The 22561-nt window shown below is 49.4% G+C and overlaps 7 protein-coding genes across 7 annotated transcripts; 3 read left to right on the plus strand and 4 right to left on the minus strand.

Moving 5' to 3' along the window:
• Positions 1–27: 27 nt before the first annotated feature.
• EifCb (translation initiation factor eIF3 core subunit b) lies at positions 28–2686 on the minus strand. The gene is made up of 4 exons (XM_032076277.1): positions 2527–2686; positions 2255–2447; positions 662–2192; positions 28–600 (listed from the first exon to the last, which is right to left on the minus strand). Exons 1-4 carry the CDS (start codon positions 2597–2599, stop codon positions 172–174), a joined length of 2226 nt encoding a protein of 741 aa, XP_031931926.1. The 5' UTR covers positions 2600–2686; the 3' UTR covers positions 28–171.
• A 170-nt stretch (positions 2687–2856) lies between these two features.
• On the plus strand, positions 2857–4787 carry BDV27DRAFT_121761 (SWIB/MDM2 domain protein). The gene is made up of 5 exons (XM_032065448.1): positions 2857–3255; positions 3340–3476; positions 3575–4024; positions 4078–4131; positions 4213–4787. The coding sequence occupies exons 1-5, from the start codon at positions 3249–3251 to the stop codon at positions 4396–4398; spliced, it is 834 nt and encodes a 277-aa protein (XP_031931927.1). The 5' UTR covers positions 2857–3248; the 3' UTR covers positions 4399–4787.
• A 415-nt stretch (positions 4788–5202) lies between these two features.
• BDV27DRAFT_30413 (E3 ubiquitin-protein ligase HEL2) lies at positions 5203–8046 on the plus strand. The gene is made up of 3 exons (XM_032076278.1): positions 5203–5783; positions 5855–6093; positions 6160–8046. Exons 1-3 carry the CDS (start codon positions 5334–5336, stop codon positions 7799–7801), a joined length of 2331 nt encoding a protein of 776 aa, XP_031931928.1. The 5' UTR covers positions 5203–5333; the 3' UTR covers positions 7802–8046.
• Positions 8047–8086: 40 nt separating this feature from the next.
• BDV27DRAFT_167073 (MutS family protein MSH4) lies at positions 8087–11023 on the minus strand (the record flags this gene model as incomplete). The annotated part of the gene is made up of 7 exons (XM_032074366.1): positions 8087–9507; positions 9557–9673; positions 9726–9828; positions 9948–10025; positions 10071–10111; positions 10175–10493; positions 10541–11023. 7 exons carry the CDS (start codon positions 11021–11023, stop codon positions 8105–8107), a joined length of 2544 nt encoding a protein of 847 aa, XP_031931929.1. The 3' UTR covers positions 8087–8104.
• A 238-nt stretch (positions 11024–11261) lies between these two features.
• Positions 11262–12928, plus strand: BDV27DRAFT_153673 (WD40 repeat domain-containing protein; the record flags this gene model as incomplete). The annotated part of the gene is made up of 3 exons (XM_032071840.1): positions 11262–11486; positions 11556–12634; positions 12685–12928. The coding sequence occupies 3 exons, from the start codon at positions 11262–11264 to the stop codon at positions 12926–12928; spliced, it is 1548 nt and encodes a 515-aa protein (XP_031931930.1).
• Positions 12929–13138: 210 nt separating this feature from the next.
• Positions 13139–13772, minus strand: BDV27DRAFT_141709 (putative IgE binding protein; the record flags this gene model as incomplete). The annotated part of the gene is made up of 2 exons (XM_032069861.1): positions 13139–13459; positions 13530–13772. The coding sequence occupies 2 exons, from the start codon at positions 13770–13772 to the stop codon at positions 13139–13141; spliced, it is 564 nt and encodes a 187-aa protein (XP_031931931.1).
• Positions 13773–15184: 1412 nt separating this feature from the next.
• Positions 15185–16434, minus strand: BDV27DRAFT_153675 (velvet factor family protein; the record flags this gene model as incomplete). The annotated part of the gene is made up of 4 exons (XM_032071841.1): positions 15185–15461; positions 15519–16010; positions 16065–16144; positions 16198–16434. The coding sequence occupies 4 exons, from the start codon at positions 16432–16434 to the stop codon at positions 15185–15187; spliced, it is 1086 nt and encodes a 361-aa protein (XP_031931932.1).
• Between the last annotated feature and the right edge of the window lie 6127 nt (positions 16435–22561).

Below are 22561 nucleotides of genomic sequence, written 5' to 3' on the forward strand. Positions count from 1 at the left end.
AGTTCCAAACGTCCTTGGGCTGGAACAAAGCCAAACGGATCACAGAAACAAGCTCACAGGAGAGGAAGCGGGTGGCGCTTCGAAGAAGAGGGTGAGGATATCGACAGGCAAGATGTAGAAATGAGGAAAATATAATAGAAAGTGACATTAGATACGAAAGACATGACCCAATCAACCGATAACTTCCTCGTTCTCCTCGACAATCTCTTCCACAATCTCTTCGACAACGGCCTCGCCCTGGTCCTCGGAGACCGGGGGAGCATCCTTGGCAGTCTTGGGATCGTCTGCATTTTCGGGGATACCATAGGCATCCTTCTCCTCGGCCATGAGCTCCTTCTCCCGGCGGATCCAGGCAACCCACTCGCTGAGAACACGCTTGCGCTTCTCGACAACGGCGGTGTTGGCAATGTCGACAGCATACTTGTCTTCCTCATCGAACTCCTTGGAGTACTCGCGGAGGTTCTTGCGTACTTGTTTCTGCTCCTCCTTGCTAAGAAGAGTGGGTGGGCGAGGACGCCAGACGAACTGCTTGAATTTATCGGTAGGGTGCTCAGCGAGGGTCTGACCAGCGAAAGTGTGAATGTTCCAGCCGTTTTCCATCTAGCAAGGAGATGTTAGTAACAAATTCTTAGTCAAACTTGGCATGATGTAATGGCCTTACCGAGTGAGTCCACACACTAGCACTGCTAACAACATAACGGCCTGTAGGATCCCAGTCGATATCTGTGACACCGTAGTGCTCCACGGTCTTCATCAATTGGAGGTTGGCGGCCAGATCCTTCTCGCCCTCAGCCTTCTCACCCTCAAAGTCCATATCCCAGAAGTCCAAATCGAAGTTCGATTGAGAGTGAACGGTGGCGACGACGACGAAACGGCCCTTGGGGGACCAGTAGATGGCGTTGCTCGTCTTCTTCTCGATGGTGCGCACAAGCTTGAAGTTACCAGCCTGAGGGCCCTTCTTTTCAGGAGCGAAGAAAGACACAGCGGTCTTGGGGAGAACAGCAGCACCGCTGGGGGTCTCGCCCGTGGTGATCAGGACAAAACGTCCACCGTTGGGTTCCCATGCAAAGTTGATCACGGTATCTTTGAGACTGTCCACAACTTCAACAGGAACACCCTTCTCGCGCACCCGGAAAATCTCAAGGTTGGTAGCCATTGATTTCTTGGACTTAGAGTGGCGATCCACCTTGACACAGACGTAGGTACCTTGAGACTGCCAGTGCAGCTTCACATCAGAGACGTTGAACAGGTTACGGGTTCGTACAATCTCCTTAGATGGGACGCTCATCAAGGCGACTCTTGCGGGGTTGCTGCCAATTTCAGGAGTCCAGAATGAGAGAAGTTGTTCGTATTGCTTGACACCCTCACGGCTGACTGTTGCTGGCGACCATTCGAAGTCCATGACACCATCAATTTTAACAGAGGTCTTACCCAGCAAGTTCATCCGAGGCAACTCGTAGATAGAGATAGACTGGCCCTGGAGCATTCTTGCGACGTACTTCTCATCAGCGGACCACTTGAAAGCGGGCCACTGCACCTTCTTCTTCGGGGCAGCATCGCCTTCAGCAGGGCCGGCGGCGAGATCATGAGAAACGAAGGAACGCAGAGGCTTTCCAGAGACGATGTCCCAAACGATAATGTTCTTTCCATCCTCTTCGAAAGACAAGACAGGGTGACCCTCTTCAACCTGAATGGGGCGAGAAGACCAGGTGGTCAAGTAGCTCTCACCTGGCGAGAACTCGACGAGCTGAACAAATGGATGGGGGAACTGCTTCTGTTTCGAGAAAGCAGGACCGCCCCAGAGCTGCACACCCTGGGGGTGGACGGATGCAAGATATGTACCCTTGGGAGACCACTGAACGAAGAGTTGTGTCCAATGAGCACGATCGACGACGTTCTCTGGCGGGTTGTTCTTGTTGTTCCAGAACACGCCAACCTTGTCATTACGGTAGAGGGCGAACTGGTCACGGGCGTTGGGGTCGGACAGCCATGAGCGGAGGTGCTCCTTCTCCTTGAAAGGTTCGACAGTTGGGGGCTTATATTCCTCATCGATGCGTCCTTCACGACCATAGCGATCAATATCCATCAACTTGTTCACGGCAAGGGTGTGCTTCTTGTCGAGAGGTGTTCCGTGCAGCTGCTTGACTGCGGCAATGGCTTGTTCGGGGGTTTCATATTCAACGAAGGCGAAACTGCACAAAACGAAAAATTAAACCTTTCCTTCGTTCATTTCCAGTATTTCCCCGGTACGTACCCTTCGGACATGTTCTTGTCGTTGGTGGGCATGAAAACGGCATCTTCGGAGGTGTGGCCGACCGCGTTGAGTTTCCTCAGCAAGAACTTGATAAGCTTCTGCCTGCTCTCTTCCGGCACGATCGGAAGTCCATCGATGACGATAAATGTATCCAAACCCTCCTCGAGCTTCACTTCAAATTGCTCCTTGAGATCTAAAAAATCGGAAAAGCGGTATTAGCGAAGAGGGGCACGGGACCTAAAAAGAGACGAATGATAAAGAATCGCACTCACCGGAGAAGTCAATCTCCTCCTCCTCCTCTTCGTGGAGATCCTGCTCGGTCAGGGTATCGAAACTGGGCGCCATGATTGCTTGGGGGCGTTTCGAGGGCGATGGGGGGTGGAGAGGAATCGAGGGTGAGAGAGCCGCTCTGATTTTCTGCTGGTCGTCCCCGTTTTGCCTGGTTTTAGGGCAAAAAGAACAAATCCCAACCACAGCCGCTTCTGTGTGCGAACGTGCTGACTCAGCCGTCCTGCTTTCACGTGACGAGGCCCGACCGACCCCAGTCGCCCGCATAACCTCCAGTGTTAGTAAACCTTACTTTACCGTAACCGACTGTACGGCCTGACTTGACATACAGTTGGAGATCCATAACAGTTCGCGATCCTCGAACACAATTCGTCCCAGATTGCTCTGATATTGCGGGTGCAAGGTGCTGGTCGTTGTGGGCCGGCCATCTCCATTATTTTTCTTTTGTTTTTATCTGATCTATCTTGTGTTCCTGTTCTGTTACACCCTTTTTGGAGATTTCCTTCCTTCTTATGCCCCGCCGGTCCTAAGCGCCAGCGCTACGCCCAGATCTGGACGATCGATCTCCAACAGTACGATTGACTACCACTCCCTCCTACTGCAAAGCCAGCGTTATCGACTCTGTGACTGTACCCTTTCCAGCGATTGACGCAATTACCACTGTATTTTCTACCGACGAGAAGGTAACCCGAGCTACATTGTCAGGATGTCGCGTAAGTTCCGCTGGCTCTAATGTTTCCGGGTCGTGCACAAGCCGCCGAAGTCGCTCTGAACTGACATCATTCGCGATGCACCAGTCTCCCCAGAAGCCCGCGACCAATATGTACCAATCATTGACTCAATCCTGGCTAAGAGTGACCTCAATACTATTTCCGAGAAGCGAATCCGTAAAGGGCTTCAGGAAGAGGTCGGCTATGATCTTACTCCGCAGAAGGTCTGTTCCGCGTCCTGTCACGTCGCAACACCATTGATAACAATATCACTTGATTTCATTGTAACTTTACGCTATGCTAACGTATTTCTCTTGACTAGGCTGTGATTAAGCAGCTTATCATGGAACGGTTCGACATCTTTGCCGAGAATGGTGGTATAGATGCTTCTCCCGAGGCGGCGGTCGCTACTGCTCCTGCGACCAATGGCCACAGCTCTGCGACACCGGTCGAGGCTTCCTCCCCTGCGCAATCCTCCAAGTCACAGAAACGTCAGGCGGATAGTGTGGAACGTGAATCAGACAAGACTCCTCCGGTGAAGAAGAAAAAACCCGATCACGATGTTGATGCGGATGCCCTTTTCGCGGCAAAGTTGCAGGCGGAGGAGAACATGCGTGCCCGTCCCACTCGCGGTGCTAGCGCGCGTAAAGTTCAGCCAGCAAAGAAGAAGACAACCAAGGCTAAAACGTCAAAGAAGGTCAAAGTGGAGGACGACTCAGACGTCGACTCCGGTTCGGACTCCAAGAAAGTCAACCGTTCTGGTGGATTTCATGTATGTACCACTATGCCTTTGGAGGAATGTGCCTGGTATTAACAGTTATACAGAAACCGCTTACTCTTTCACCGGCATTGTCAGCTCTGCTGGGTGGAGAAGAATCGGTATGTATTTTCTTTGGTCTTGCTTAACGCCGTCGCATATCGCCCGTATTCTTGAAACAGAGACAGCTAATTCCCCCCCAGCTTTCGCGACCCCAGACGGTAAAGAAAGTCTGGGCGTATATCCGCGAGCATGAACTTCAAGATCCCAGCGACCGACGTCAAATCCGCTGCGATGAACCGATGCGCGCGGTTTTCAAGCAGGACCGCATACATATGTTTACGATGACAAAGATCCTCAGCCAAAATTTGTACAGCCCCGATGAATAGTCTCCGTATCTGGAGGGAGACCTACACCATACATAACCTTCAGGGAGGGCAAAATATGCGTCGCGCCCATCGCTATACTTCACGAATATTTGCTTTTGTTTGTTTTGCTTTTGCTTTTGCTTTGCAGCACCGCATATGATAACCAGGAGCCGTCATTTTGATTATCGAAATCTTATGTTGTACTCAGTTTACCCTCATTGGCGACATAATTGCCTTACTTTCTTTTGTTATTTTACCTGCTTTTTCTCCAGCGGGAGTTGGTACTGTCTTGCAGATTGGCGCGATGGATGCTGTCGGCTAAAGAGCCGTCGCTGTTTCAGAAGAGTCCTGCAGGGATGTCTTCTGCCATTACATATTACTATTATTATTATGACATAGCATGAGCAATACATAGTATTCAAGTAGACCGCAGGCCCGCGTAGGCAGATTTTCGGGAAATAAAAATAGCCCCCATATACCTCCATTTCGGACGTGAAAATAGCCCACTGCCACAAACCAAACCAGCGACCGGCATGGAAAATTTCATTGAGTCAATCGAGTCAACCGACAATCTGAAAGAATTATTCAAGATGAAATTCCAGACGGTCAAGTCGGGAGACGAAGATATTGTGAGTCGAAATGACGCCGGAGGGAGTCATTTGCGGAAAGCTAATTAATTAGCTGGTTAAATAAATAAATGGGGGGTTTTTTTAGTGATTTAATAAAGCGGCTCACTAAGCACGCCGACAGCCAACATTTTCGCCCGCCGCTCGTCAATTTGTCCCCCTCACTGCCGCCAACCACACTAGGATCATTATCTCCGCAGGGACAGTGTTTGTCGCGCAGTGTCAGAAGGAGCGCCGAGCTCTTCAAATCCCTGGGAGCTGTTATCCGGGCTCGTCCCCTACTTGAAATTGATTCCGTCGTGCCAAATCCCGCCTCCATATCCGCCCTCCATGTCTGACACTCAACCGACCCAAGGCTCCGGATCGCAAGGACCAAAGCGTGGTGGTCGTCGCGGACGAGGACGGGGAGCAGGCCAACCTTCGGCAAGAAGTGAGAACTCGCAGCAGTCGACTGAAGGTGCTGGGAAAGGCTCAAGATCCAGGGGTACTGGGCCCCGCAGAGGAGGGGGTCGCGATAAGCAGAACCGCAGCGCCCCTAATAAGGATTCTGGGCCGGAACCCACTGGACAACCGACTCAAGGACCGACTACAGGGACAGAGGACAAGGGCAAGAAGGCAGCTGCGGCGCCCGCAGACGACGCCGATGAAGGGGAGATTTGCTTCATTTGTGCGTCTAATGTCGAACATACGTCTGTTTCGCCGTGCAATCACCGCACTTGCCATATCTGCGCGTTGAGACTTCGAGCATTGTATAAGAACAAAGCCTGCGCGCATTGTCGGGTACGCCTTTTATTTAAATCCACACACCTTGGGTACCTTGGGGTTGTGCTAATATCTGTCATTCGGGGTAGACTGAATCGAGCTACGTGATCTTCACGAATGACCATGTGAAGCCTTTCCAGGATTTCAAGGACTCGGACTTTTCTCAGAAAGATGACAACCTCGGGATCAAATATGAAAATAACGAGATCTTTGAGGACACAGTCCTCTTGCTCCGATACAATTGCCCGGACACAGATTGCGACGTGGCTTGCTTGGGATGGCCGGATCTACATCGCCACGTTAAGAGCAAGCATGGCAAAGTAATGTGGTACGTGACCCTTCCCTGAAGCGCTTTAAACTGGCATGCCACTCACGTTTGGCTCGTATTGTCTAGCGATCTTTGTACACGAAACAAGAAAGTGTTCACCCATGAGCATGAACTCTTCACTGTGGCGGAGTTGCGCAAACACGAGAAGTACGGAGATCATGTTCCCGGAGCTGTTGAACAGAGCGGCTTTAAGGGTCACCCTGAATGTGGTTTCTGCCGTCAAAGGTTTTACGGTGACGATGAACTATACGCTCACTGTCGCGACCGCCACGAAAGATGTCACATTTGTGATAGACGGTCTGGGAGTCGTCAACAACAGTATTATATTGACTACAATGCGCTCGAGGATCACTTCCAGAAGGATCATTTCCTTTGCCTGGACAAAGAGTGTCTGGAGAAAAAGTTTGTTGTTTTCGAATCTGAAATGGACATGAAAGCTCACCAATTGGAATGTCATCCAAATGGTCTTTCCAAGGATGCGAGACGCGATGCACGAACCGTGGATCTGTCATCTTTCGACTACAGAACGCCGTATCAGCCTCAAAGACAACGCCGTGGCGCTGGTCGTGGGCGCGATCCAAATGCGGAGCCTCTTCCTGTGTCCTCTGCACAACCATTAACAAGAGCCGAAATTGCCTACCAACGACAGATGGCCATTCAAAGTGCGCAGTCAGTATCAACGCGCAGCTTTGGAGGTCAACTGACCCGTAATGATACTCAAACTGTACACGCTCCCCCGCGTACCCCAGCCGCCCGAAACCCCCCAGCTGCGTCCACCCCTATACCTGAACTGCAGGATCTCAGTCTCGGTCATGACTCCGGATCTGCCACGCCTCAGGAACAGGCCCGCCGCCTGCGTCATGTAGCCGTGGTCGAACGCGCCTCTAATCTCCTTGGCAATGACCAAAACAAACTGAATGAGTTCCGCTCTAAAGTGTCCACCTACCGCACCTCCGCGCTAACAGCCACCGAGCTAATCGACGCCTTTTTCTCCCTCTTCGACACATCCACCAACGAGCTAGGCAAACTCGTCAAGGAGCTCGCAGAGATCTACGAAAATGACTCAAAACGAACCGCACTACTCAAAGCCTGGAATGACTGGCGCGCCATCAATGAAGATTACCCAGCCCTACCAGGCCCCGGTGGCATCCTACCAGGCATGTCCCCGAGCACCGTTAACGGCAGCGGTGCCGGAGGCAAACGTGTCCTCCGACTAAAATCCTCAACCGCCCAGTCCTCCCGCTCAGCCGTCGGTAGAAGCGGTGCCTTACCCTCAGGCTCATCCCCAAGCAACCCCTTCCCCCCTCTCTCCTCAACAGTCTCCAAAAAGTCCACCGCCTCTACCTACAACAACATCCCCTGGGCCTCGGCATCCCCTGCCCCATCCTATGCCGGCCCATCTTCCCGTCCTGCCCCGAAACCTACATCTAGTAACGCCCCTCGCCCTGTAAAAACCAGCAACGCCGAAGCGTTCCCGGCGCTTCCCGCCGCCCCTAAACCAAACGTCCTCATGGCCGGTCTCACCCGCGGAACTGTCCGTGTCCGTTGGGATGGACGAGACGCTCCGAGCTCGAATGCCTGGGCTTCAGGTGGATCAGGAACCAGTACCCCTGGCGAACCGGATTCCGACTTCGGGGAGTCCTCTGCAGGTGGTGGTAAGAAGGGCAAGGGGAAGAAGGGAAAACAGACTCTTTTCCATTTTGGCTAAGGAGTTTGATCGCTGTTTTGGTCTACTACTAGACGCTTATGGCCCCGTTCTGTTTAGCTTTTGTTATTAAGCGAGTCATAATAGAACTGTGATACGCAAGTTAAAAAAAATGTTATTGAATGGTGTTGATTTTGATGTAAATGGAATTCAAACGGTCTATCATGGTTATGAATTTTTCAGTTATGAAGTGAAGGATTGGTAACTAGAGGTTCTTATTATAATAGGATATAACTATGATTTCATGATTAGTAGGCATTCGCAGCTGCCATTTCAACAAACAGTGCTCCTCACTCTTCCAGCAGACTAATTCTCGGAAATATCATCTGAAGAGATCTCTATAACGGATCTTTCCTTAACAGACGAGTTGAGAAAGGGTACCAAACTTTCCTCGCGATTTGGCTGATTATCCACAGTATCAGGCGCTGTTCTTTCAACCAGACCTGAAGAGGACCCCTCCTGCTCTTCTCCGTCCTCAGAACCACAACACACAGACTCATCCCCATCAATCGCCGCCATCCGCAACGCAAACTCGTCCTGAAGTCGCTTCAGCCATTTGCGAAGCGCCTCACCTTCCATTTTACCATCTCGAGCCTGTAAGAGCTGCTCCTTAAGCGAGAGAATGAGGTTTCGTTTCCGCGAGACAGCCAGAGCTCTAGTCTTGCTGTGACGACGTTGGGCAATTTGGTTCATTTTCTCCGAGACAGTTTGCGCATACTCCAGCACGCCAGGCGGTAAATCAACGAGTTTAGCAAGAGCAAGGCCATAGAAGCGGTTCGTTTCGGGACCTTCGGCTATTTTGTAGTACATCGTCATCTTGGACGTGTCGGGGGATATCTCCGCTGCGAGATGGAGACTGACGACGCCGTTCCGTTCGGCCAATATCACGGCGAGGTCGTGGAAGTGAGTGACGAACCAGATGAGAGCGTGGCTTTCGACGAGGGCTTCTGCGATGGCGATAGCGATAGCTAGACCATCTGTTGTGCTAGTGCCGCGGCCTAGTTCATCGACGATGACCATGCTCCTTGGCTCAATGTTTCGGAGGATGAAGGCCATTTCGCGCATTTCGGCGGCGAAGGTCGATACGTTTGCTTCTAGGTCGTCGGCGGTTGAAACGCGAGCGAAAAGTTGGTGCACGATGGGGAAGGAGGCGTAGTCTGCTGGAATGAACGAGCCGACTTGGGCCATGATGGTCATTAGGGCTAGGGAGCGGATGTAGGTGGATTTACCGCTCATGTTGCAACCTGTGATGATTTGGAAACGGGACTGCTGGGTTGCGTAGGCGTCGTTCGGGATAAATTTCTTGGTGTGTATTTTCTCGCGGATGGGATGTCGTCCTGACTTGATGGCGAGGACATCTGTTAGTTCTGCTCGGACATAGTCGTGGTTTGTAGCTATCTGTGCGAATGCGGAAAGCATGTCAAGCATGGAAATGGCTTCACTGATCCTGAAGAGGTTGGCGATTTCGGAACGGATATCCTGGATCATTTCATGGACAGTCTGGTCGCTCATGCTGATTACCTCGTTATGTGCATCGATGATTTTCTGATTCAGTTTGACTAAGTCAAGAGTTTGGCATTCTAAACGGTTCTTCTTGCGGTATATGTTGATAAATACTTCAGGGACTGTGTCTACTTCGGTAGCTGGTATACTAATGTAGTATTGGCGTGCTGTGTCAAACTTCAAATCGAGTGATATCCCATGAGACTCTACAGCACATCAGATATGTATGAATCACAACTACTTCTGTCCACTCACCTGAAAGCTTTGTAATGAGATCTGCAGCATCCATATTTGCTTCTTTGTATGTCTGTCTCGCAACATCAAGTAGACTGTTGACTCCGGCCTGTATCGCTATATTATCAGACAGTCGTACTGAAAACATAACAGCTCAAGCGACGGGTACGTACCCTGACACAGTATATACGTTGATTTCTAAGGTCAAGCGGCCTTGTCTGGTATGCTACATACTCATTGATGGTTGACTCGATAAGCTCTTCAACTGCTCGATGACCTGCTGGAGCACATAGCTATAGCATGGTTAGACTTGCAAGCCAGCAGGTCATGAGATTACTACTTCTCTGATTGTCAGTAAAAGGCTGCTTTGAGCCGTCCCAAGCGCTTTGTATACTGATCTGATTGAAGACACGTAAGTCTTGAGCATGATGACGTTGTTGACTGATTGTTCGACGTATTGAAAAGTTCGTTTAGTTGGAACGAGGATGAGCTAGGCTGTTAGAAGTAACAAGCGTCAAAAGGCTTATCGACTCACAGATGTTAAAACTTTGTCTGCGTCGATGAAACCTTTAAGAGCTGTTGGAAGTTCAAAGTGCAACAATTCAGTATAGGGCTAACATGGAAGTCTATGTTTCTGACCTTGTCTAACCGTTACAAACATTTCCCCCTTTGTAGATAAATCCTCCACGGCATCATATCGAGCTAGTAACTTCGAAGCCTCCGTAGAGGGCTGCAGAATATTGGCTCTCAGAAGCCTACCACCCATGGGGGTTAATGTTTCATTCATGAATCCGAAGAGACTATCCTTTGATCTGGCCTTTTGCAGATTTTGGATCAGCTCCAAGGAAACTATGGTGGATAAATCAATCAGCATAGAACCCTGGGAGGGCTCGAAACGGATACGAAGGGAGTGCGAAGTAAACGTCTTATTTAGCTCTAGCTCAACATATTTCAGGACCTATATAACTTCAGTGAAGCCTATATATGTGTTTTTTTGGCACATACTGCAGCGAAACAACAAGCAGCAAAATAATTGCCTCCCAAGGTAATCTTGATAGACTCAATATCCTCAGGAAAAGCTAGTCGGTCCACATACTCATGGCCGGTTTTCTCCGACCAGTCCCTGCGGTCTAAGAAAGTGAATGTGGTTTCTTGGATATTTTCCTGAATGATGTAAAATAGTTTGGAATCTTTGGCTGTATTCATGAAGAGTACCTCTGTGGGCTCAAACACCCCGATCTTGGTAACTGTTTTGACATAAGTCTGGCTGTCACATATCTGACACAGAACTGCTTCTGCCGTTGATAAATTTATAAAAGTGAGGCCAACTGTAGATGAGATACCACGCGACTCGCTGACAGCACATATGATATCCTGAGACGCGACACTTGTTGCTGTCGTAGTAGGCCTTGTCCGGAGGGGTCCACTGCTTTGCCTCGAGAGAGGAACGAAGGAATCGGTGGCCCCCAGAGATGAAGCTCTAGACATCAAGATTGACATTTCAACCATAATATCTTGAAAAAAAGATTTCTTGAAGTAATTGAGAGAGAAGAAATACAGAAAAAGGGACTTAATTGTATACTGTTGATAAAGAGCGGATAACCAAATCCGGTTTAGCGGCGATCCAGTACTCCGCGATAAGTGCGATTTCATGATAGCCGTTGAAATTTTTGTTCAAGACAAGACCGACTTCATTACAAACAAATATTCCCATTCGAGTGGCAAAATGTCAACTCTTGTACCCCCTCCGACCAAGCGTCAGAAGACGGAGATCGCCGAGAAGGCGCGTCTGCAACAGGAGATCGAAAGCATCCCGGATAACCTGGGCAGTGTCCGAGTGCAGTTCTTCGACCAAGCAACAGGATCCGCAACGGGACCTGCAGTGTCCGTTCCAGTGGCCGATGCCAATGTGAAAAATCTTGAGACCCTTCTGAATACATTACAAGGCAATGTAGGTACGCAGTCAAGCTAAAGATCTGATATGTGCCATAGGCTAACTCTCTACTGTTGTGGGTTATAGGAAGATGATGAACGAGTACCGTACCGGTTCACCTACCAATCTCAGGATAAAGACAATCAGACAATCGACATCCTAGCAGATCTCTATCATTCGTTACTCCAGCCTGGACTCAGAACAACCGAAGATACCATCTCCCTATACTTTACCCCGCAGGCAGTATTCCGAGTGAAGGCTGTTTCGCGATGCGCTGCCTCTATAGCCGGACATGGAGAAGCTATTCTTGCGACTGCATTCTCCCCTGTATCCTCTTCAACAATGGTAACCGGAAGCGGCGATTCGACAGCTCGCGTCTGGGATTGCGACACCGGTACACCATTGCACACACTGAAGGGACACACCAGCTGGGTGCTGGCAGTCGCCTACTCCCCCAACGGTGCGATTATCGCGACAGGTAGCATGGACAACAGCGTACGACTGTGGGATGCAAAGAAAGGACAGTCACTGGGAGGCCCTCTCAAGGGACACGCGAAATGGATCACCAGTCTGGCGTGGGAACCGTACCATGCGCAAGAAACCGGTCGGCCGCGACTGGCTTCAGCGTCTAAGGACTCCACTGTTCGTGTCTGGGATGTTGTATCGAAGCGAATTGATATCGTTCTATCTGGTCACAAAGGCTCGGTCACCTGCGTCCGCTGGGGCGGCATGGGCAAAATTTACACAGCTTCCCATGACAAGACCATCAAGGTGTGGGATGCAAAACAGGGTACCCTCATTCAGACATTACAGGCCCATGCTCACCGCGTGAACCACCTCGCCCTTTCGACGGACTTCGTTCTGAGAACCGCCTACCACGACCACACCAAGAAGGTACCTGAAGCCGATTCCGATAAGGTCGCCGCTGCCCGAAAACGCTTCGAACAAGCAGCCACCGTCAACAACACGATCGTTGAGAGACTCGTGTCTGCAAGCGATGACTTCACTATGTACCTGTGGGAACCGGAGAGCTCCAACAAGCCGGTCGCCAGATTGCTGGGCCACCAGAAGGAGGTCAACCATGTGACCTTCTCGCCCGATATGGCGTACATCGCATCCGCTGGATTTGATAACCACGTGAAGCTGTGGAATGGCAGAGATGGAAAGTAAGTATACAACCCAGATCGTCATCGTACGCGTATCTAACCAAGGATAGATTCATCACTACTTTCCGTGGCCACGTCGGTGCCGTCTATCAGTGCTGTTTCTCAGCTGACTCCCGTCTCCTGGTATCCTCATCCAAAGACACCACCCTGAAAGTGTGGAACGTCCGCACTGGCAAATTGGCCATGGATCTCCCAGGACACAAGGACGAGGTCTTCGCCGTCGACTGGAGTCCCGATGGCGAGAAGGTGGGTAGCGGCGGCAAGGACAAAGCCGTGCGGATTTGGAGAAATTAACGTAATTACGGCAATAGAATTACATCAGAATAAAAGTTGCGATACCCTAAGCACTACTGCATTTCAATTGTTGGATATATACAAAAGGCGTGTCATATCTCATGAACAGGAGTAATTTACACAACCATGACAATCACTGCGTTGCGTACCGAGAGCCTCTTCCCATTCCTGATTATCTCTCAAATCAGGATCCCATACTCAAGTGCGGATTTAGGCGTACTGCCAAGCACCAGGGGCTGTAGCATTGGGAGCCAGGGCATTGAAGCCAAGGCATTCATCCACGTTACCCTTGGGAACAGTGGCGTTCTGGACAGCGGCAAACACCTGCCAGCGCTGGTCCTCAGTGGGACAAGCCATGAAGCCGGAAGCACCCCAGCCGTTGAAGGTGTAGTAGCCCCAATCCTCGCCGGGCTTGTAGTTGAAGGGGCCCACAGCGGAGCCCTCGGGGATATAGGCGGAGTGGGCCTGGGTGAAGGACAGAGCGCCGTTGGGGTCAACATAGACCTGCTGGCCGCCAGGGACCACAACGCTCTGGAAGGCACTCGTTAGTAACGGGGAGAAGTGGAGAGAGGAAAGAAGAGGGAAAGAAGAAAGGGCTTACCAAGCCATAGCCGCCAGGGGCGAAAACGGTCTGTTTGCCGGGAGGGCAGCCGTTAGTGAGGGGGCAGTAGGAGGAGGTCTCTCCGCCAAGGTAGAACTTCTGGCCGGAAGCAGTCATGGGGAGGAGGTGAATGGGGGAAGCAGAGCGAGCGGACATGACTCCGAAAGGAGGGTTCTGCGGAGCGGTTGGGGCAGCAGCCGCCAGCAGGGGAAGAAGCAACGAGGGGACCATGGAGAACTTCATCTTGGCGATTTAATAAACGAGAGACTGTAAAGGTGGGTTTGGGAGATGGTCAAAATGATTTCAGGTTGATCTGTTTGGAGAAAGACATGTTGTCGAGTGATCAACCTCGTATTTATATCCGGACGACGAGGAGGCTGAGAGATATCCATGGATAGCAAGAGTCATACAACATTCTGCATCTCGTGGAGCCATGAGGGAGACGTTACATTGCAGTCGGCGCCAACCGCTGCATATTCATATCGAAATCTGGATCATATCCTATCAGGGGACAATGCTAATAATGAGCGGGTGCACTGTTCAACCGCTAAAAGTGAAACCGCATCGAAGCGATGTGATGGCTTGTCACGGGAATCGCGGGACGAAGAAACCGCGGAGTTTTATGACGTTTATGACGTTTATGTGGGGAGGCAGTTGAAGAACCGAGATTGCTATCGTGGATCCTCGAGGTCACTGTCTCACATTTTTTCCGAGACATTTGGAGCTGTCTGTAACGCTGTAAGTATGTGTACGATAATAATAGAAATTAGCCACGCCAGTTTAGCAAACAATGGCCGAGGGTTTGGACAATGCCGACAGCCCATGGCAGACCTCGGAATTTGCGAGGCCCATGGAAGAGAAGCACTCAATGGTATCACGATTCGCACCGCCACATCAGACGGATACGAGACCCATCATTAGGTAGATTATATTTGTTCCAGGGTCCTCGGTGGCAACGCTTTCTATGGATATCCCACGAAGTTAAAATTACTTAATTTAGGGACGATTCAATTGAGTTTTTTTTTTTTTTTTTTTCATTTCTTTCATGCATGGACCTACAAATTCAATCACCTGATAGGGCAATCCACTACTGATGTCACGGTTCTCCACAATATCCATGGATTAGGGCATATTCCATCATGTCGGTTCTTTCAATTCTGTGGCAAAACATACACGAAGCGCCTCGTCTCAAACACCCCTAAGGAATATTGAGGGGTGATCAAGTACTCGGCACGGTTTGGAAAAACAAGTACACATAAAGTGAAAGAAAGAAAAGCAAGGAGATATATGTTTCACGCAGTCCAGACAGCATCCACACAGTAAAACATACATCTTGAGACGATTAAAAAAGATGTGACAAAAAGGGGGATATTATAGAGAAAGCAAAAACAAAAGGGGGTGAATCAACGATTTGCGAAAAAGGCAAAGCAAGAAAAATGAAATAAAATAAAACACCGCGGCACCAATCCTGATAGCAGTACATCCCACCCATTTGAAAGAACCTGTCTTGCCCTGAACACCGCCGACCAAACCTGTCCCCGTGTCTTAACCCGTAAATGCGTAAAAAGATTAGAACAATGAAATTTAAGGGCACTGGAGCGACAATGTCTCGCAACCCAACGTACGGCGTAGTGCAGCAAAGCAACACGGCTTTCTTAGTCGTAATCGTCCCCATCGTCGTCATCGTTGTTCCGGCCGCGTGAGCCCTTCACGCCATCTTTTCGGATGGGAATTTTGATGCCTTGGAGAGCGAAGCATTTACTGAGCGTCGTGCTCTCTATCACTCCGGGGAATTTCTTGGCGGAGAAAACTTGAAATGGCTCGGAGAAGACGGACGCTAGGACGGGTGCGGATCCGTGATTGATCACTGACACACCTCCATTAGGAGAATCACTGGATTGAGTACCCACGTTGACAAAACTCATCTTAAGGCTGAAAAGAAGTTAGTAAAGCTGCATTGCAACAATTTTACGATTGATGCTCACTGACCGGAAAACCCCTTCAGTCCGTACACTCAAATCTTGTAAGATGAACCATACCCCGATTTTATTATCCGGATCGGTCAGACGGAAGGCACTGGCACTGAGACTTCCGATAAGGTTGCGCGTGAACATGCCACCGGGACCCGTGCTAACCGGTTGCGCAGGGGAGATATTGGCTTGTGGCATATGACCGCCGGTTGGGTAGTATGGTTGATAGTAAGAAGTCTGGGGACTGGCGCCGTAAGGATTTTGATACTGTAGCTGAGGGTTTCCGGGGTAATAGCTATTCATTTGCGGGTAGGGGACCGGCTGGCCGTAGGCATTTTGTGGGTATTGCGCATAGGTAGGGGACAGGGTCTGCGGCGGTGGCGGGTACGAAGAGGACATGGCCGTTGATATCGACGGAGATGTTGCCGAATGCTTGACCAAATTCACCTCGTTAGTCCCCTCCGCGTTCCACAAGTCTACCATCAGGACGTAGAAAGAAGTATCAATTTCACTGCAACCAAGGTCAGCGTCGCATCTAAATAACTTGATTCCAAGGTTTACGTACTTGATGTCGATTTCTTTTTCAGTTTGAGCGTCCTTAACTATAAGGCGAATGCACGGGGGAGGGGTAATGGGTCTCCGATCCTAGATCGACGAGGTAAGCAGCCGGTCGATAAAGAGACTATATGGGAACTAACCTTGTCGCCAAAGCCGCACATTCGGGCTCGAATTGGTTGCTGCACAACTTGTAGAGACCAAATGCGACCCTCGTGGACAGTCGAAAGCGGCGCTAGGTGGCTGGACGACGGAATGCCTGCGGAGACCATTCCACCCCCGGAGCCCGGAGTGGGATATGACGAGGAAGGCGGGGGAATTCGATCCATGGAGAGAGGCGGCGGTGGCGGTGGGTGTGCCCTTTCTTCGATAGCATACATGGTGTGCGAGTCGAATAGACGATATTGATAACCGGTACTCCCGTTTCGTAAGTGGATCAAGAGCTAGACCAGCAATATCTTAGGTAGATAAAACTAGCGTCTATGAAGCATGCGAAAAGCGTCCAACGTCACAATTAGACCATTGACTCTAAACGATGGTTGAAGTGCGTGAAAGCCGCGACCGAAGCGAGCACTGGTTGAAAGTTTGTCGGTCCTCGACCTGCGCTGGGACAACTCCAGCTACTGAAGCGAGCTGATTAGAAAATACAGCACACAACGGTACGAGTCACAGTAAATTGTTTGTGGGTAGAGACGCGTGCGGTGGTGAGAGGTATGATCGTTGCGGGGGTGCAATTTCTGAGAGGGCGCCAGGGAAAAAGTGGCGAAAGAGGGGCGTACCCGCTAGGTAGGATGCGCGACTGACCTAAGCTATCGGAGCGATAAGTTGAACGATCACCACGAACACCCAAGTGTTTATATTCTGAATCACGTACAGTTCAGTCAATTCGCAACGCGTGCTACCACTCTGCTGAGACTTTCAAAGGGTAAGTGACGATCGCTGTGGTTGAGCCGTAAGAAGGAGCTGTCAAACTGCGGGAGATTCGCTAGGCCTTCCACGGATCGACCTCAGGACCAAAGGTTCGCACACAGCGTCCACGTTAATCTTCAGGGTCGTAAGAAAGAGGCCACTTGGATATAATCGGTGTGAGTCAGAAGCTGCAGATCGACCCAAGGGTTGATACTGAAGTCGGGACGTGTTGGGTGTGGTGGAGTTTGTGAGGGAAGAGCAAGTGGGAAAAGAGGGAAGAAAAGGTAAGAGAGGACCGAATGACGAAGCGGAGAGCGTGGACAGTCACGAGAGGTCCAGACAAGAGAGAGGAACTCGACTGTGGATGAGCTCATACCCTTAGAAATTTATTCCTCTATTTTTAATCATTTCAATTTTTATTAACTTTAACTTCTGGCGAACATCTTCTTTCCGATACAACCAGCAGCATTATGTTTTCTCACAATTATTTGCATACAATTGATTTCTTTACTCCTGCTCATATACCCTGACAATTGTTGTATTATTTTATCCATCTCTTTCGTACTTTTTTTTTTATTTTATTTTTTTGCCACTTCCTTCTATTTCTTTTCCTATTTTAAATACTAAATTGGGTTCGCCTTTGTTCTTCCCTAAATGACTTACTCTCTGACGAGATGCAGCAACAAGACTCACGGATTAGGCGATGATCAGCCCGCCGCAGGAACCTCGACCCAGACCGTCGGGTTCAGACTTCCTCCCTTCTGGGCGTAGCGCCGGAATGTGAGAAATTAACCGCCAAAGACCGGGCATATCCCGACAATCACACACGATCTATCGACTCGCCAAAAGATACTTGTATATTCGACCTATTCTCATTTTCACAGGCGCTCTTCGTTAATTGTTTTTCCTGTTCTCTTTTTGATTTTTTCTATTTTCTTTTATATATATTATCTCAACCAGTCAGTTTTGAATTTTTGTCTCCACCTTTTGAGCAGCTACGTATTTCAAATTATCTCCCTTCCGTGGGGTTTCCGCATATGTAATGATCAACGACGGAGGGGCTTAGATCAAAATGCCCAGCAGCCCAACAGCGGCAAATCCCTAGTCCAGTGGAGGCCAAAATAATTGCCCCGACCAATCTGTACTGCCATTTTCAGCATCCAATTTATTTTTACGGCTGTCATAAAGATGATCCTCAGAGTAACCATGCGGCCCTCCGGTTTGGGTTAAAGCCAAGCACGGTTGATCCGAGCGCGATCCGTTTTCAGGTTCTGTGGGAAAAGATAACGGAAGATACACCTACCGCATAAGGTACTGTCTCACCTACTCTCTCTCTCTCTTGTTTTCATGTTTCATTCCTTTCCTTTCTCTCCCTTCCATGAGATGAACTCGGTCAATTCTTTTCTTTACCTGGGGCGGTGAGAGCTACATCCGCAGCGCAGGGTCGATCAGCAACTTGTCAGCCCCTAAAGCAGATCCGTCGTCCTTGGCACGCACCAAAGCGAGGCCCGAGAAAAAGTTTGCCAACAAGTCGGGTTACGGGTACAACCACCGGCAGTGCCGCGCAAACTGATGGGAGCGGGGACTGCAGTTCCCCCGTCTGCGGTTCTCCCACTTCGTTCTGCTGTCCATGGTAACCCCTCCATCCTCGACCGGCAGGATGCCTGAATCCTTTTGTCTGCACGCCTAATGTGTCTGTTGACAGACTTTGGCAGTTGGACCTTGTCGCATAATGCATTGTTTGGTTTCGGGTGGGTATCTGTGTTAAGTCTACTCCGACTATAGGTAATTCAAGGCGAGGAAGTGGCTGCCATGGAGAAAAAAATTTGAAAAAAATCAAACAAAATAAATTAATTAATTAAATTAAATTATAATAAATTACTTTTGCAGGCATCGTACCCCCGTTGCTTGCCCACGTCGATAACCGTTCACAATCCCCGCGTCATTGAACTGCTAAAAATTGGGGCGCAGCGACTCCTCATGACCTATATATCGAATGATAACGACAAGGGTTCATAATAAATTTTCTCGGGTGTTCTACGTCATGCCCCTCATGTCGAATGGGACTTCTTGTTTCTTTCTGGTTCGCGCAAAACTTTATGCCCTCGAAGATTACCTAACCTACTATCACGATGATGACTGTAAACAGATACAGAACAATCAACCCCTTAACCAGCAAATATCACATTCCCAGTCAACAAGATCTACAAGGCCAATAGGCAATAGATCCTAGCTTACAATGGCCCCACCTAAATTAATACTAATCGACGATTTACAAGTTTCACCGTTGAATTGATATAGAACGATCACTGTCCATCCTTGGCGCCGATGTCAACAACCCACCACCCCCCTCCCCCCTGGGCGCCGATGAATACATGTACCTGTTATGGGAACTCTAGATAAGCCTAATCGTCGACTCGGAGAGTCTCGTTCGTATGACTAACGCTGGATTTCAACCGATCCTAGATCCCGTAAACAGGAATTTCGCTTCACGAACCTAGAATCATCAAGCACCGAGCGTGGAGTTGTTAGAATGGCTAAAGCTTCTGCATAGTCTAATCATCATGAGTAATCGTCAGCGGCGATACTGCTACCAATGATCTCTTTTCCCTTTCACGTACGGAGTAGTCCGATGTTTACCAGACAGCACCAGCGGATAGGCAGCACACGTGCTGTTGCGTAGTCACATCTAAAGGACGACGTAGATACTGCGATTGAAAGATTATCTAGTAATAAATATATAATATAAACAAGTGAAAGCTACCCAAACTCGCTGTTGGGGTCTGATGATCGGCAAGCGTCACCCTTGACGTGGTTCATAACGTCAAATACAGCACATCCGCTAAACAATCACGGTAATCAAGCTCATAATCGCAGGGATCATCTTCAGAAACAGAGTTCAAGGCCCCCACTCTCATAAGGCAAGCATTCGAGCCCCACTCTAAACCAATCCCCTCGCTGTCATGGGTGGTGGGATCATGGTCGTAGCAGAGAAGGATGGATCTCTCGGCAAAGAGCCTCACACGCAGCGTAAGGAATGACGTGCTTAGGGCTAATTTAGTCTTTGGCTTGTAGCATGCACTTGCTAATAAAGCGGACATTTGTTCGGAAGCGTTTTTGTGCGAAGGAAGAACTTGTCCTCGTATCTGCCGATGTAATGCTGATCTAATCTAGCTTTTAGTAAAGCCAGGATTGTAGGACTATTGAACCATGTGATTTGGTGTTTTACGTCTGTTTGTGCAAGTGGGCTTTCTATGTCCTACTGGTATTATGTCTACTTTATTCGTCCTTCTCTGTAGGTTGATATTCAGCGGAGATTCGGTTACTCATCTGTGGCCATGGGCGAGAGGGAGTCGGTTACTGCTGCCTGTGAACCGTAGACAGGCTTCTGGAACACTACCTGACCCTTTTGGGAGCTATTATGAGTCATATATAAACAAATCTATTAAGTAGTAGCCTACCAGCCATACTCGATAGTGAAAGCTACTGGCTATTTGACTATGCACCTTGCCCGTGCAAGAAAGTCATACAAACTAGACCTTACTAGTACAACTGCCAGTCAGCACTAAATATAACGCGAACCTACTTCAATGTTCTTTAGGAGAACAAGTTCAGTTGCTTGGTATTCAATCACCACCCGAACGTACTGTTCGGTCTCGATATATCGCCCATAAAGTCTGACAATGTCATATCGATGTCCTGCCTTATTGTGTTTATCCCTATTAATGCAGCGTTTGATGGAATTGTTGAACAAAACTCGACCGATTCAGGGCGACGTCGTGACAGGCATCATGTTCGTTATGGACATGGATGTCTATCCAATTTTTTTTTTATCAACAGGTCTCCAACAATGATGAAGGAGCTGCGGAGCAGGACTTTTATTTCGGCCGCGGCTGGCTTTAGGTAGCTGTCCGGGGTAACCTTCAGACGGCCCCGGGGCATCAGTCTTTGTTTAGTGAAATAACGGCACTCGAAGATGCATCACATCGATATAAAAAGATGCTGATCACGTGTGATGCGTACGTACAACAAAGGGTCAAGATAGTGCTAATCTATATCCGGTATGAGGTCCGTCAAACTTGAGGGGATAGAAGACGTAGTACCGACAGCGAGAAAATATGTATTAAGCATAAATCCTTCTATAATATATGCCGACTGACCGTTTGGTGTAACGGAGATTGAGCACAAGATCGACATGTGCATACATGCTCCTCTATCCGAATTAGGATAATGAACTATAGCGGGGCGCGGTATGAAAGGGTATCGGCTATGGTTCCATAAGTGGAAAGAGACCATGTACATCCTTGAGCGATAATACGTAGTACTAGCTAAGGGAATAACAAGTAACTCGTAAATGAGAAGTCCACCGCCAGTTTAGCAGGTCCGATTGGGTTTAAATATGCGAAATGAGTTTCCCGACCCACCAGCTGTATGGCCGCCAACGTCGTGGCCACAATGTAGGGTAGCAGTTGCTTTGTATGCGAATAATGACAAGCTCTGCAATTGCCGCTCGAGGATAGGCATCTGAGCGAGCGCTCCTTTACCGATGATGGCCGAGTCTAAAGTTCCTTGTCAGTGCATGTTTGGGCCCAGGACCGACTCGGCCTATGATGACTTTGATGACGGAAATGGCAAATCTAGCCTTCATTTCGCTAGGTTCGCGACAAGCCATCTTACGTGTACGGCGGAGGATCGCATGCATGACCTCTTCGCTACTAGAGCTTGGGCCAACCACAGGGTGGGTCACCGGTGGTTGTCCAGTCATAAGAGATTTGTCCTGCCATGCTGCTAGCGAAAATTCTGGAAAAACCCCCCAGGCCCAAGGCAATGGATGAGCCTATCTCGCTTTGTTCCATACGAGTCGGCAAACAAAGGGCAAATCTTCGTAGCTCCTCGCGTGGAAAGCACTACCCCATGATAGGCACTCAATCTGACCGGCCAACCATGGAACAAAGCGCATGTGTATGTCGTTAACTTGAAGTATCGATCCAATCATTGGTGGATGCGAAGACCAAGAATACTTGTTACTGGAAACGGAAAAAGAAGGGCTCGCCGCTCGATACCCGGTTGAGACTAGTGTCGGTGGAGTGGATCTCGGCGCCGGGCCCTTGTCCCAACATGGCATGACGATGAGATCCAATAATCCACCATCACCGCGTGCAATTGCGGCGGAGGTACAAGTTGATTCATTCGGACGGGCCTCTCCCCCCCACTCTTAGTATCAGCACTCCTGGAGCATTTTCTCGTTTAAGTTGTTCCCCAAAAGAGTAACCCGAGGACTGCTCCATGGCACCTATAGTAAGATGTCCCGGACGGAACCCTGTAGGCACTCGGAGGAGGAGAGTCTTCGGGCGCCTGAGCGACTACCAATCTTCTGTTCTCAGCGGTAGTCTTGCGATATCTTGATTGGTCCCGAGCGTTTCTATTCGTCTAGTTAGCAAGGGCGCGAGCGTAATCGATCGTCGAAAATGAGTCTCGATTCATCGAGACCTCTTTCCTACTTAGGGATATTGTAGATAGCCTTGCATGTATTCGTTCAATGGCGTCGTACGTAGAAAGCCAACGAACAACAGCTTTGCCAAGGGAGGATCTCGTAAA

This window comes from Aspergillus caelatus, assembly GCF_009193585.1.
Source record: "Aspergillus caelatus strain CBS 763.97 unplaced genomic scaffold BDV27scaffold_18, whole genome shotgun sequence".
In the NCBI taxonomy this organism is placed as follows: Eukaryota; Fungi; Ascomycota; class Eurotiomycetes; order Eurotiales; family Aspergillaceae; genus Aspergillus; species Aspergillus caelatus.